The 15,615-nt window shown below is 33.2% G+C and overlaps 1 protein-coding gene across 1 annotated transcript in view; it reads right to left on the bottom strand.

Annotated features, from left to right (window-relative positions):
* Nucleotides 1-15,255, bottom strand: part of LOC149556449 (T-complex protein 1 subunit alpha-like) — a 37,274-nt gene extending 22,019 nt beyond the window's left edge. The window contains exons 1-7 of the mRNA XM_089830759.1: nucleotides 15,003-15,255; nucleotides 14,859-14,923; nucleotides 4,703-4,792; nucleotides 4,402-4,488; nucleotides 4,169-4,228; nucleotides 3,929-3,979; nucleotides 3,518-3,613 (exon numbers count right to left, since the gene is read on the bottom strand). Coding sequence (XP_089686885.1) covers nucleotides 3,518-3,613; nucleotides 3,929-3,979; nucleotides 4,169-4,228; nucleotides 4,402-4,488; nucleotides 4,703-4,792; nucleotides 14,859-14,923; nucleotides 15,003-15,075 — 522 coding nt within the window. The 5' untranslated portion in view covers nucleotides 15,076-15,255. The remainder of the gene's footprint in view (nucleotides 1-3,517; nucleotides 3,614-3,928; nucleotides 3,980-4,168; nucleotides 4,229-4,401; nucleotides 4,489-4,702; nucleotides 4,793-14,858; nucleotides 14,924-15,002) is intronic.
* Nucleotides 15,256-15,615: the final 360 nt, after the last annotated feature.

Genomic DNA, 15,615 nt, shown 5'->3' with positions numbered 1-15,615 from the left:
CCTTGTTAGCAATTTTTATTCTAATACTTAAAAAGGATTTATTCCATTGAGGTATCATTTTGATATCACACTGACCTTTATTTAACACAACTAGTAGTTCAGGGTTTGATTGAAAGAGATTGTCACAATTGCAAAGCTTCTCTTGTTGGCTTACATTAAACCTGAGCTTAAACTGAAATTAAAAGGAACACTTGCTAAATGAAAATATAAAATAAGTTATCTGTGTGTGGAACTCTGTGAGACAGAAGCAGGCAACGACAGAGAAATATAAAACAGAAACAATGTATGTATTTAATTTATTTATTTGCCTAATACATGGCATACGCTTGATAAAAATGTCTATTGGCTATATTGTATCCATCTATATACCTGCCTACTAAGCTAATGTTACAGATAGGCCAAGAGGCATTGGGTAAGTAAAATCACTTCCATGGGACTCAAAACATCCCAAAAGTTTTATTGTGTGAATGGAAGGTGTGCAATGTGTTGGTCAAAACCTAAGTCACAGAGTTCAGCACATTTCAGCTATCAGGTTCAAAATTCCACGAACTTCAAAACAGCACAAAAAATTCGTTAAAGTTTGCCTAATATTCGTATGGATGTATCAGGCAGTCTTTAATAAAACGTCATCAAGGGTTTTCTGCATTTTCTTCCCTGCATGCAGAGGCATTGATCCGTGATTTTTCCCTGCCCGCATTTTAATCTTCTCTTAGAGCGCCATTACAAAGGTTTTTGTCTGTGTTTTTATCTTAATGCCAGTCAGGTATATCTTATATTTTTTATGTTATTCAGTTCATATATCTGAAGCGCACTTTGAATTAAAATATAATTAAAAGTGGTAAATATTATTTATTTATATTATAGTTTTATATGTTTAGATAATATTACTTTATATGCTAATATTATTAGTTTTATTTATACTGTGATATTTGTAGTAGACGATAGTTTTTTAATTTTTTTATGTTATCAACAACATTATTATTATTATTATTTATATAGTGTTTTTATATTTAGATAATATTATTATTTTATATGATAAATAGTAGTATATATAATTTATCAATTTAAATTACAATATTTTCTTGTATAATATTTATCTAAATTTAAATTTATTATTTATTATTTTTAAAAATTAATTATATAGATGAATTTAATGTCGATTTTTTTCCAATTTTTTTGAGGTCTTGAATTTTATCCGAATTTCATAGTTGCCGAACTCGAATTCGAATTCGAACCTTGTGACTTAGGTCAAAACCTAGTATGACAAAAAAATCAGAGATGTCACCTAGATTACCACAATAACTACACTTTACCTAATGTTGCAGGGTGATACTGGAAACAACATGGTTGACCATGAATTAGGTGGACCTTGTTGAAGATGTGATAAAAAATTCCAGAAGGTTTGGCAGAAGTGTGGTTAGCAGTTAGCACACTGTGCCACTGCCAGGGTGTGTGCAATGTCAACAAAAGAGAAATGGATGATCCTTGTGTTAATACAAGGATCTGGGAGGTGCTCTGGTCTGCTACAAATCATAGAAGTGGAGGTGCTCTGGCGTGTTACGAAACGTAGAAGTGTTACCATAGGTACAACATGGTTTTGATGTCACTACAGAAAACATTAATAGTAGATCCTTCATTGCCACTGCTTGTAAAGCAAGTCTCAATTGTATTGTCTATGTAGAAGTGTGGATCATGGACTTCTAGCTGCCGCTCAGTGAACCGTTTGACTTGCTATATCAGTTGCTCAGACCAAACTACATGGCACATAAAATTCTGTGCAAAAATAGCTTCCAAAACCTAAATAGTCTTTGTCGTACAAGTCATCCATTGATTGAAGTTGGAACAGTGGAATGTTAGGTATGCATGCTTATATTACACGGTTTCTTTGTAGTTGGGAAAACATGTATTGAGATTGAACTCACTTCAAGAACCCAATATCTCTTATTGCCCACTGACACATCTATGCTGCAAGAATTTGTTGTATATACACTTGTGACATGCAGATATCAATGCCCAAGTAGAACACTATAGGCTTCTATCAGCATCACATCAAAACTAACTACTTAAAAGATGAAAAGCACATGAAAAGTGGCACTAGAGAGTGACATGTGTACCTTGGGTGTTGCAAGAATTGAAGCATCCCAATTTGTAAGGTTATGAATAAGTTACAATTGGCAAATTCAAGCGCATGATGGTTGCTGCAAAAATCAAGTTCTTTGTGCTGCCGCCATCAATCAAGAAATTTAAAGCTGCCCTTGCACCCACATTTGAGACCAAAGTGTTTGCTCCACTTCAACTTCTAGCAATATGAGGGTTTCTTGTGCAGTGTTGACTGAAACCTTGTGATCAGTGTCAATAACTCCATCTAAGGGGTTGGCTCCATGATCCTCTATTTATATTTGTGTAAGCAAAGTATTTGAGTATGACACTCTGCATTGCATTAGCTCCTAGACTTGCATTTGCCATATCAATTACATAACTTGGATGATTTGTTCTTGTCGAAAGGCAGTGTTAATCCTTGTGCATAGGTTGATTCTTGCTTATCCCTTATCTTGAACTCCTCAACAATTGCTACATGGCAACAAGCTTCTCCTAGAATCTTGACTTTAACCAACTTCAGTTTGGACTATTTGGATGGTCATATGCAATTGTGGTATTTGAAGACTCAATATTGCTTTGATTCAAGTAAGAGTATCCTTTGCCAATTCCTTATATTCAGAAACTTCAAGGCAGTTGCCAACAAAAAGGAATCAACTAAAAGTTGGATTCCTTTGCATTTATGGTTATACAAGACCAATGAGGGTGATCTATAAACAGTACCAAAATTATTGTAAAACAGCTTCTCCCTTAAGTAGAAGGATTTTCCCAGGATAAAATATCTGTGTTCACTGTTCTATGTTTATTTCTCTACTTAGCGCCATATCTGACCTAAAATTAACCAAAACGACATATTTACAAGCTGTTTTGATTCATAATAGTCTCCATTATTATTTTAAAGCAGCTCTGCTGAATCAGATTATGGAAATCCTATCCACTCAAACATTGTCTTGGAGCTTCATCTTCGTATAAACATTTTTATACTTAAGTGGATTAAACAAACTCATCTTATGTTAACCAAGTTCAATATCGCATGCAGGATTTCATTAGTCATATTTAGTTTTTTACTTCTATGTTGTTTGTCTACACTGGTTTAGGATAAAACCTAAAAAGTAAAATAATTGCTTCCTAACAATGCTAACCAGGAAACACCGTGTATTTCAAGCTCTTCCCATATTTGAAATTTGTAGGCCCAAGGAAAGTATTTATTTGGAAAAGTACAGAGTCAATATACATGTTCAGCCATCATCAAATAATATCTATATACAATTCATGAGTAAAAGCACATTTTAATGGCAAGAACATGTACAAAGCTGAAAATTACACCATATTTCTGCTTGCATCCAAAGTTCAACACTCGAAGCACAATAATAACTCACTTCATTTATTTTATATGCTCGATAGATCTGGTAAGACTTACCATTTTTGAGAATAGGTCATTGTCAGTAGCTACAATTTTTGAAGACATGCTAGTCTTCGCACAGTTGATAAGAGAATCTTTGCCGAGCTTCTCAACCTGTTATGAGACATTCAATTCCTCAAAGTTGGCTCCACTCTTGTAATAAACATTAAACATTGAAGCAAAAAGAATCCCATTAAAATAATCTAGATGGTAGATCAAATATAGGAATCTGAAACATTATTCCTATGCAAAAAAGGCCACCTCCAATAATCAAGTCAATACAAATATGAGAAGCTGAAAATATGACTTCCCAGTGAAAAAGCTTAATATGATGTCAACTGCCAAACCTAAACACACAACGTATGACAATGTACATCAAGCAATCAATGATTCTAGAAGCATCCTTAACACTTTCGATGCATAACTCACCTTGACAGCCAACTTATCATCAATGTATTTGCAGGCTTCCCTCATTGCAAGCTGTTCACAATAATAATCGCAATATGATTTGCAATGGACATTTGAGTTATATAACAATCATCTAAATTACAGCAAAACAGTTGATTTTACTGCTCACAAACTATGCTTATTTTATCCCTATTCTGCAGTCCATAAATAAAATTCTTTATGCATTCATTTCTTGTTAGTAAGATAAACAGCTTAAATTACCCTATATCCACTGATGATAGAAGTTGGATGGATTTTATTCCGAACCAGGTCATTTGCCCTCTGTAAATACAAAAATCAAATGAGCACACTCAGCAGACTGTAAGAAATATGTCTTTCTGAAATTTGAAATAAAAATCTAAGAAGCAAAGTAAAGATTTAAAGGTCTAAGTAAAATGTGAAAGGTAACACAAAAGAAAAACTCACTAAACTGAGATATAATCTATTTAACATACCTTCAGCAACTCAGCCGCAATAATTACAACTGATGTTGTACCATCCCCAACTTCTCGATCCTGCAATTCTGCAAGTTCCACCAAAACCTATAGATAGATGAAAATACCAACCTTGTCAACAATACATTTTGTGAGCAGTGGAAAAATTTATGGGATGAAATTGATAAACATTAAAAGATGATTATGTACTACTCAAGTAATGAAAAAAATTCCATCCATTACCACTAACAATGTGCAATAGCATAGAAATTAAGAATAACAAAGGGATGATAAGAAACAGCAAGAGAACAAATGACCCAACCTTTGCAGCTGGATGCTCCACCTCCAGCATCTTCAAAATCGTTGCTCCGTCATTGGTGATTGTAACATCTCCAATATCATCAACCAACATCTGTCATATGGCAACCATGTTAAAGCATAAAACCAACATTGTGGTCAAACATGTCTCTTATCATCTTGTAGTAAACAAATTTAAATACTACTGTCTGGCCACTGACCTACAAATGCTTAAAATAATCATATTATTGTAAAATCTCCACAAGTTCAATCCCTAATTCCTCAAATGTTTTATACACCTTTTGGATACCCCATATAAATCACTATCTTGTTAAGATGGGAGTATGCATCCAATATTCACAGGAGGAATCTTACAGCAGTACCTTCCTCTTGAGGAACAAAGCTTTCCAGCCCTGTTATGAGGTTAGTAATATGCTCCTACAATTAATTTTTTTTCAGAAAATATTTTGCTAAGATAACAGTTCATTGAGTGGATGACAGGAAACAAATTCAGTATAAGAAGTTCAAGGTTCAATACATATGGGGACCTGGCCAGGATACAGTCAGATGCCTGTGACTTTGTCCAGGACAAACATATGACAATCCCAGCAGAACCCAGCCCAGAAAAGCATCTATTTATTTTTAATGCTTTCTGTTCGGTTTTTTTCTGTCCACCGTAGAGATCCATTCTGAAACCATAACTGTCCTTCAATGCAGTGTCAACATATGTTGCCTGACTCGCACTTGCTTTCATTGCGTCATGAACACCAGACATGATTCTGGCGTTTTGTTGTTGCGACTGCCCTGGTGAACCCTTAGCGAGCAAGTAGGCTCCCAATTGGGGTTTGAGGCTGGAAGGTTTGTCTATTACTAGTAAGTGCAAATAGAGCAAAATGAATTAACAAAAAGTTTAGAAATAATTCCGATGCAGTGTTCCCTGAAGTGCAGATTCATTCCAGAGAGCTTGGAGTGAATGTATAATGCCCCATTATATATGTTTGACAGTTAACTTGTGCCACATTAAACAATTCAATCAATTTATTTAGTTGAAAATTTTTAATTTAATATGTGATTAAATTTTACTTTTTAAAATTGAATAATATATTTAAAGTAAAGCTTTTTAATATTATTCAAACTTATTATATTTTAGATCATTTTAATATTATATCCCTCTCACATTGTCTTACAACATCGTGCTTATGTTTTATTGAAAGTGGGCTCTCTAATTTCTTAAGCTTTCACACTCTAATTTCTTAAGCTTTTACATTGGGGAGACAAGTTACAAGCAAGGTTGGATATTGAAGTGCGTCTTTTGCTCCATCTTTCTCATTAGAGAAACATTACATTCCTAGATGTCCAATTTGAAAAAAGGACCAATGCTAATAGGGATTGGCAATGATAACTTTGCTAGAAGAATTTTTGCTCCAAATGTGTTACACTTTAGGGACATCTAGTTTTTTTGTCTGTAATCATTTATTTTTTAGAAAATATAATTGTTTAAGCTAGAGGTTCCATTTATAGAATCTGATAGAAAAGGGTTAGATCCAATTCCCTTGGAGTCTCCTCTGCAGCTTTAAAAATGCTAACAAAACCCACTTTTAACTTACCCTTTTGCAAGATCAAAGGAATTCACTAGAAATTATGCTTTACAGATGTCTAGACCTTATTATACGCTTTTCAAAAAGTAAAATTTTCAAATTTTTCATTTTTATTATTTATTTATTTTATTTCTTGATAATATAGACTTTTCACCTAGCATCAAGATTTGTGTTCACATGTGATAAAATACAAAAAAATACAAAGAGAAAAGGCAAGAGCCTACAACACAACAGTAAATTGTGAGCCTCTTACCTGGGAGGTCTTGGGTTCAAGTCTACTCGAACTTATCACATAATAATTATTAATATCTACAAACAATAACAATAAATAATAAATACACTGGGCTTCAGCCATTCACTGATCAAAAAAAAAAAAAAATACAAAGAAAAAAATTATCAAAAATTATATATTCCCTATGTATTGATGTCCTTAATTCAACAAAAAAAAGGAAGAAATTAATTCAAATGAACACAAAAAAGTCATGCAATACAATATACACTTGTGTATAGATCATACATGCAACAAAAAAATATGAAAAAAGTATCCATGCACTAGATATTGGTGTTAAAAAAATTAAAACTAGAACTTTATCCTTTCTTTAAAAAAGTTATGCATTATGACATAAACGTGACTTTTTCGAGATGTTATCATATATAAGAAAACAAGTGTAAGTTATATTAAAAAATCACAATTTATTTCTATTTCTTTTTAAATAAAATCTCATCAATTACTAGTTCACATTATCTTCAAATTCTTAACAGTTTAGCTGCTATAGGTGTCAAAAGTGAAGATTCAGTTAAAAATGTTAATTTCAATGTTCCACTTAGGCCAAAAAATGTAACATACTATTATGGAGTTGGATCACCGTAAGACATATAATTGACTCCAGAGAAAAAATCTTTTAAAGAATTTACAATTTATGGCTTAGCACTTGCAAAGAGTTTTCTGCTTCAGCAACTACATGGCTAAGACATCTACATATGCCCTTGGAACTTTATTACAAACAACTAGTTCTTAATAATTGGGATAACCCTGTATGATTCGACATTTTGAAAATCAAGGAGGGGACAACCTATTTAACATATTGAAATTGCATTGACATTAACTTCCAAAAAGAATTGTCAGGTGTTGGTAAGCTGATATGAACATTTTAATCTGTTGAGGGTGGCCCATGTTCAATTTCCTCCAAAATCACATCTAGCGTAAAATGTGATTTAGGCAGTTACATGCCCTTCACAAAAATTGAAATTATTGCCATGGTTTCCCCAGCTACCTCCCCATCTGAGCAGAAAAATAATATTCAAGACATTCCCCAAATTGGGAATTTATACCAAGAAGTGGCTACCACTTCAACAATTTACAGATGTCATATGAGTACAGTACATGTATTCTACTAGCTTTTGAGATGCAACTAAACAAGTAGTAGAATTATTTAAGCCTCGAGTAGGATTTCTGAGACTAGTGGATGGGTATAAAACCCCCATGGAATATTTGTTCAAGGCCATGGATAGAAAATACAAGGATAGGTATATGCAATTATGGAACATAATTGCTATGAGATGGGATCAAAAGAGGCTCTCTCCGCCCCATGCTGCAGGGATGTTCTCTCAATTGAACTTTGTTCCATAACTCTTAATTTTGATGCTGAGATAAAACGGGGTGTGTTCATATACAGAGACAAAATGTTTCCAACCTCAGAAAAATTGCATGAAGCTATGACAGAGTTGCCAATGTGCAAACAATAAAAGGATTTCTCTCTTCCAAGGTTGTTGTGTAAGGTAGGAAGACCTTACAACAAGGAAACTCTATAAACTTCTGACAGTTTCTATTTGATGGACATGATCCTCAAATGTGTTAAAATTTTAAAATATTCATACATTATATCATCTATATATAATGTGTATTTCAATGAAACAGTGAGATTTTTCAATCACAAAACCTAAAAGCTTAGGTGCATGACGAGACGAATTTTGAGCCAACCATGCGGCTCATCCACTTGTGAGTGTATTTGGACTGTTTTCCAATACTTATTCCAAGAAATGCAACCACCTAACACAACAAATGATGAATAACTTGATGTTTTGTTCACTGCAAAATCTTCATGAAGCTCAACAAAGCTGACTTTTAAATTGCCTGCAGTAGTTTAACTCACAAGGTTCGTCCATGAGGTTGAAAATTTGGCGGACTTCAAAAACCTAACTAAAAAATATTTTAAGATTCACTGAAATTTGTCTTATATTCTTATGAGCAACGAGTATAGCTTGTTTAGTAAAATATTAAAAAACAATATTCACTACTCCCGTTGAAGTAAAGGTTGGTTCAATATTTTCATGTTAGGGCAAACTCGCACATGAATTTTAATTGGCTTTCATTATCCATATTCGCGCAAGAATCAAGCCCCTGCATAGGCAAGATTCCGCTCCTTTCTTTTGCCATCTCATGGCTCTCTACAAACACTCCACAAAAACATTCTCCCCATGGTTGTTGCATTTTGCCGCACGTTAACATTCTCAAGTACACCATGGATGTAATCAGGTCCCTACAAAGGGATAAGGAACAACACAAGAGTCAATTGAAAGTTCTATGATTTATTCAAGATCATAATCCTCCAGGAAACTAATGCCCCAAATGTCTATGATCCCACCCAAATTGGTAAGCTAAGTGTGGAGATTAACATATTTAGTATAATATTTTTTAAATGTCTTAAGGTCTTTAATACACATGATAGTATATTTATTCAAATTTGTATTAAAGCTTTATTAGTAAGAATAATATATATTAGTTCTATTCACATTTAAGCTAATTATTTTATATTATTTATGATATTATAATATTTTTAAATTTATTAAAATGTATTTTAATTTTATACGATATTATTTTATTTTATAGATTTAATACTCACATTTTAAAAATCAATTTATATAAGATAAGTTTAATCAATAATTTGATTTGAATTTGAATTTGAACCTTGTTATGTAGGTTGAAATTGCATTCATTACTTTTTCACATCCAAGGCAAAGGACTAATTTCTACATGGGCAAATATAGGATCCATTAAGGATGACGAGTCAATTGACCTTGATGAAAATAATCCAAAGTCTAAGTGTATTATTATTGATGAGCCAAAGATTTTTGACATCCTGATGGAGGCAAACTTGAATCCTCATGTTTAGACAAGCTAAAATAGGGCCTTACTTGGAAGCTTCATCATCAATCATTGTTACTACTTATAACAGCAAAAGCCATTGGCTACATGTGAGTATTTGGAACTTTGTACTTAGTTTATGTGGATGTATAATTATCACCATATAGTTACTATTTGTACATTATGAAGTATACTTTGTGCAATGCAATGTAACCAGCAATATGAATATGAACAAGAATCTATTTTCAATAATTTGTGGGTTAAACTCTGTAATTTATTTTCTCTTTATCTCTATGTTATGAACTTGATTTTTAAGTAGTTTTTGTATCCTTTTCTACAAGCTTTTCATTTAAATCCAATTTTTCGCCTTTTTTTACAAAAAATCTAATACTTTTGGTTTGCATAGCTCTACTTATAGCAGCAAAAGCCATTGGCAACAAATGAGTTTTGGAACTTTGTACTTAGTCTATGTGATTACTTTGTATAATTATCACCATATAGTTACTATTTGTGCATTATGAAGTATGCTTTGTGCAATGCAATGTAACCAGCGATATGAGTATTAACAAGGATCTATTTTCAATAATTTGTGGGTTAAACTCTCTAATTTATTTTCTCTCTTTATCTCTATATAATGGAAAAGCCCTTAAACTTGTTTTTTAAGTAGTTTTTGTATCCTTTTCTACAAGCTTTTCAGTTAAATCCAATTTTTCGCCCTTTTTCAAAAAATATAATACTTTTGGTTTACCAATATTCCCCCCAATAATTTTTCTACTATGGCTTAAATTTTTCAACTATTATATGATATTAATTAGAGATATTTTGTCCAATAGAGTCTATAACTAGCCACAAAAACCAAGTACTCATGTTTTTGAGTAGCCATTGCTAATCACGAAATGTCATGAGAGTCATCTAAATAAAACATTCTTATTTGCAAGTACAAAACAAGTTTATGTTTAGGATCTTATATTTCTAGGATTTAAAAATATTGTTAAGGGTATTTAAGAATATTATTTAGGGATTTCCAGAGTTTTGAGACTTAGCAAAATTGATGGACAAAATTTTCAAACCCACTTAAATTCCACACCAACATCCTCTAAAAGAGTTTTTAAAATTCACACAAGAAGCCATCTCAACCTAGGGCAGTTTCAAGGGTCATACTACAAAGAATTGAATGGAGCACTTCTTGAGAATGGTGCTCCCTTTGAAAAGGGAATTTGTCACAAACCATCAGTTGACTAGAAATCAAGGGATCACAATTAAAAATTGCTCAAGCACTTCTTCATGTGCTTATGAAGGACCTTGTCATTTTAAAAACATGGGTCTAAGAAAATTTACTCAAAATCCTACACTTGGGAAGAGTTACTCTAAAGAGGCCAACTCTAGTTCTATGAAGACAACTCTCCAAACTTTGCATGTTGAAAACAAATTCCCCTTCTCTTGCATGCCGAGGACTACAAAAGCACCTATTGTCCTCAAGTGTATAAGAGGTTTATATGATCAACCAAATAATTAAATTTTAATTGAGATTGGTAAGGTTTACCAATCTCATTGGTGGGCTCATTAGAAGGGAAAATAGGACCAATCTAAGTCACTACCACGTTTTCACTTTATCATTAGCCTCAAGCCAAGAGTGTACCACAGATGTCAAGGCTTTAACAATAACACAAATATTATTTCCTAAATTACTAGCACCAAAATAAGTGTAATATCCGCTACCTGAAATGAAAAAACGAATCATAATAAAAAATTAAAAAACATTAAACTATTAATTAATTAATACAATATAGATTGATAAAATTTAATGGAAGGTCAGAAGATTTGTGTTGAAGAGTTATGACATTCTCAAAATAAGATATTAAAGATAGGAGACTTAATTTGAAAGGAAAGATAGAGGAAGGAAGAAGAGGAGAACAAGGAATTGTAGAAGGATTAATGGAAGAAGAAAGGAATGTGCAGAAATGAGGAAGTAACTCTTTCAAAATATAGCAATGATGAAGGGTTGTAACTCTTTCAAAGGATTACAATTATGAAGGGTTGTGACTCTTCGAAAGGGTTGTAATTATGAAGGGTTGTGACTCTTCGAAAGCGCTGTAATTATGAAGGGTTGTCACTCTTTGAAAGAGGATCAACTATGAATGGTCATGATTCTTGCCAACAGGCATACATGATAAAGAGGTGAAACCTCTCCCTCACATAGGAAGATATAAAGGAGAAGGATTAAATGGAATAGACAAAAGGAAGTAGAGATGACCTAGAGCAGATTAAGAGTCTGAAATAAGACTTGAGAAGGAAAAGGAAATAGAGATCTTAAATGCGATATGTGCTGATTTGAAAAGCAATAAAGACAGATTTGATCAATGAGAGATATGAGAAGATTAAATAAGGAGTGAAAGGGGCAAGAGTTGTCAAACACATGTATCTTTTCATAACCAAAGGGTATGAGCCTTTGGTAAGAGCATTAACAAATGAAAGGGTGTGACTCCCTACACTCAAAGGAAATATTAAGAAGAAGAAGTTCCCATTTGAAGAAGAAATCAAAGAAGGGGAAATCAATTTGGAGAATAATATATTATTCTCTAAGGCAACAACAAAAAGTATTATTAATACCTTGCAAGATAGGTAAGTCCTGCAGTGGAATGGACCATGCTACATCATACAAAGGCAAGAGATAAGTCCTATTGTGGAATGAACCATGCTACATCATGCAAAGGCAAGAGTCGTGGTAGAATGGTCATGATACAAAGGCAAGAGTCCTAAAAATGGAATGGGCATGAGCTACATCATACAAAGGCGAGGGAATAAGGCATGTAGTGGAATGTGCGTGACTTTCATCATACAAGGGCACTATTTGTGAAGGATAGTCTACATGGAAGAATTATTGTAAGAATTTATAACCGTATAGGCAGATTATATTACACTAACAATATAGTCAGTTTGCATATACTTGTTTCATATTTGGTGATTGCAGGACCTAAATCAGGATTTACCTTGTTATAAGGTATTTTACATGCTAAAGTTATATCTCTAACCATCTTACAATCCATATTTTAATGGAATTTGTGATTCTAGGGCAAAATTTAGGGCAATTCCAAAAAGAGGACATAACAATAAGACAGCTTGTTGGGTCTATAACAACCGCATTTATGTTTGTTGTTGACATTAATCCAACATTCCTTGCTCTTTGCTCAAAGCATTACACTCATTATATTACAAGTTAGTGTCATCTAGTGGGCGGCTAAACATAAGTCTTTGATTTTGTGCTCAGAGGATTGGCACCTAAAACAAGTGTCTGGTAAAATGATATACAACACATAGCCCATATCACAATCTGTATATCAATGATTCCTTTAAACTTTTAGAGCCATAAGAAATAATATACACTTCATTATGCTGAAGCTAATTAAAACATGTTTGTTATGACACAATCAATCCTCCAAGGAGAAGACATTACAGTTTTAAAATGGCCAACAAAGAGAAGGAAAGCCAGGAAATATAACATGTGCTACCACTGCAAGGGCTTATGGTAAGCCACAAAAATCTCCTAGTCCAAGGGAGAAAAGCAAGGAGTTTGATCACGGCAACTGCCGTCTCTAAAGACAATATTCACATGTTTAGCTTCTGCAAAGCAAAGAAAAATCCTTGGTTGAATTTCGAATTGCAACCAGTTTAATCGCATTGGGGACCCAAGCTGTATCAACAGCTTTTAAGTGTGCTTTTCAATAAGATTCTTCTTTGAAAATTTACTATAAGAATGAATTCTTATCAAAATATGAAACTGAAAGAACAAAATCCAGATAAGTTTCATAGAGTGCAGCTTGTGAAATACTGAAATACATTTGATTTATTTGAAAATGGCATCGTGAGCCACTACAATACCAACTGCTTCAGCATTAATAACTGAAGTGATAGGTTTGACTGCCCCCAACAAAGCTAACTACCTATAAACAATAAATGCAGGATATCTGAAAATATCTCTGAAAGTGGTCTCAAATTATATTTCACAACACATAGCTCCATAAAAAACCTAGATTGTGTAACCAACCTAAGGCAAAAAAAAGGACTGCTGTCGAACTCCTAGATTATGCAAATGCGAGATCTATGCTTGCTTAATTTTCATGATAAATTTGTTCTTAAGCAACTTATTGTGTTGTCTTAAAACTGCAACACTCTACAACAGTCACAAGCTATTTACACAGCACAGAAATGGCATGGCATAAGTGCAATCGTAAGTTTTTCCCAACATTTTGCATGGTTGACTTGGGACTATATTGAATAATTTCCATTTTTTCACTAATATTTTGCAATTTTAACTTTAAAAAATTTAAGTGGTTAGAAGTGGCGCTAGAAAACCAATGAATCATAATCTCTAGATATTACTCGCAAGTTTTCCCCAAATTTTGCCATTGTGCTCCATAACATTTATTCAAGTAGTATTATTGATTTTAATTGGAAAATGATTTCAACGTAACTTTGTATATTAAATAATTCAATATTCAAACCGAAGGCAAGAAGAGTGCTATTAAATATTATAAACTATGTGCCTATCGAGGTTTATTCCTTTTGTTGCTCATGATGAAGGCACAAAATCCAAGCTTTGGCAAGAAACTATCCAACATGTCCTCTCACTTTCACTCTGCCAAGAAGCTGGCAAATCTCTTTATCATTTCAATCTTGGCAGCAGTTTGCCTCCCACAACTTAAAAGACAACTCGCTTTTGCTTATATTCATATAGTATTTATTAACCCCCTGTTTTTTTCCCTTTTTTGGTTGCTCATCAACGAAGCTCAACATGCTTTATAATAATGATTATGAATTATTATTTTTCCTTACTCATTTGCTGAGAAGTAGTATTTAAATGTACTGTAACTGTGCGCTATTTCAAACTGATGTTCCAGTACGCACATCAAAAGGCTCAAACTTATTTCAGTTCTTCCAACACTATATATATTGTTTTGTCTAGTACGAAACAACAGTTATGCATTTAATCAACTTCCCAACCGCCTAGCCAGCCTCATTTGCCCACATGGAAGTTATCAATATTTTTATTTTTATATCATATGTTTAAAAAAGCATATAACTTACATTGGTATGTGAAGTGAGGTTTAAAATCCACGATTACTGAACTCATAAATAGAATCTGAATCTACCAAAGCTTTTCAAACACTAAAGCAAGCTTTGTCAAAGCATTTGGCTCAAAATGCATACATGAATGATCAAGACATTTTTTGAAAGTTTTTAGAAAAAAAAAAATCTATTGTCATAAGTCAAATTATGATATTGCTATCAAGGTTCAACCGTATAGTTTTTGTTACTCGTGAAATAAAGATAAGTAAGTTTGGCACAAAAAAACTGCACGGTTAAATCCTAATAGCAATAGCATAAACCCTAGTTACTAAAGGTTTAGGGTTTTAGAAGAAAAAAACTAAACTACTCACCTTGTCCAAACCAACAGGTCCCAGAGACGTCTTCACAATGTTTGCAACCGCTTGGCATGCCGTTACTGTGATACGACTACCACAGTTAGATTTTCATCCAAAAGCATTATTTTAAAGATTTAAGTGTTAAAATGCAAGACAAACCATTTTGAGTGCGGACGTCCTGCCCGGAGTGTCGTTCGCCCATTATGTCCAAATTTTGCATTGAAAGCGCCATTTTATGTGATTGCTAAAATGTATCAAACAAACCGTTTTAAGAGACCTATGTGCAACAGAAATGAGGAGCAGTCCAGATCCAGATGGTTCGAGGCTGTGCGCAGCTGATAAATTTAGCGCCTCCTTTTACCTCTCTGCTCCGTTGCGGTGAGGTTTACTGCAGGTCACCTATTATTTCAGCAATTTTTACTCCTTTTGTATCCTGTGTTCTTTTAAGCTAGTAATGGCACTGTAGTGGGGGATGGGTAGGTTGAAGAGGTGTCGATGGTCAATTCTTACAGTAAATTTTATTTGGTAGAATTTTCAAAATTGTGTTAATAGTTTTCTTAAATTATCAGTTTTAGTTAATTAAGCTTGAGAGTAAATATAATTAGTATTATAATTAAAAGGAGTTGTGATGGTTATGTCTATAGAAATATTTGCTTTTGGCATGTTCTTAAGGTATTGAGTAGCCCTAAACAATCATGACAAATTTTATTAGGGCTTCTTCTTATTTCTCTTCCTTAAAATTGTATGTTGGTTTTTTTTTTTTCATTTTGGA

Source organism: Cupressus sempervirens, chromosome 5 (genome assembly GCF_028749045.1).
Source record: "Cupressus sempervirens isolate cs-2001-9-10 chromosome 5, ASM2874904v1, whole genome shotgun sequence".
In the NCBI taxonomy this organism is placed as follows: Eukaryota; Viridiplantae; Streptophyta; class Pinopsida; order Cupressales; family Cupressaceae; genus Cupressus; species Cupressus sempervirens.
This window is presented reverse-complemented; position numbering and strand designations above follow the sequence as displayed.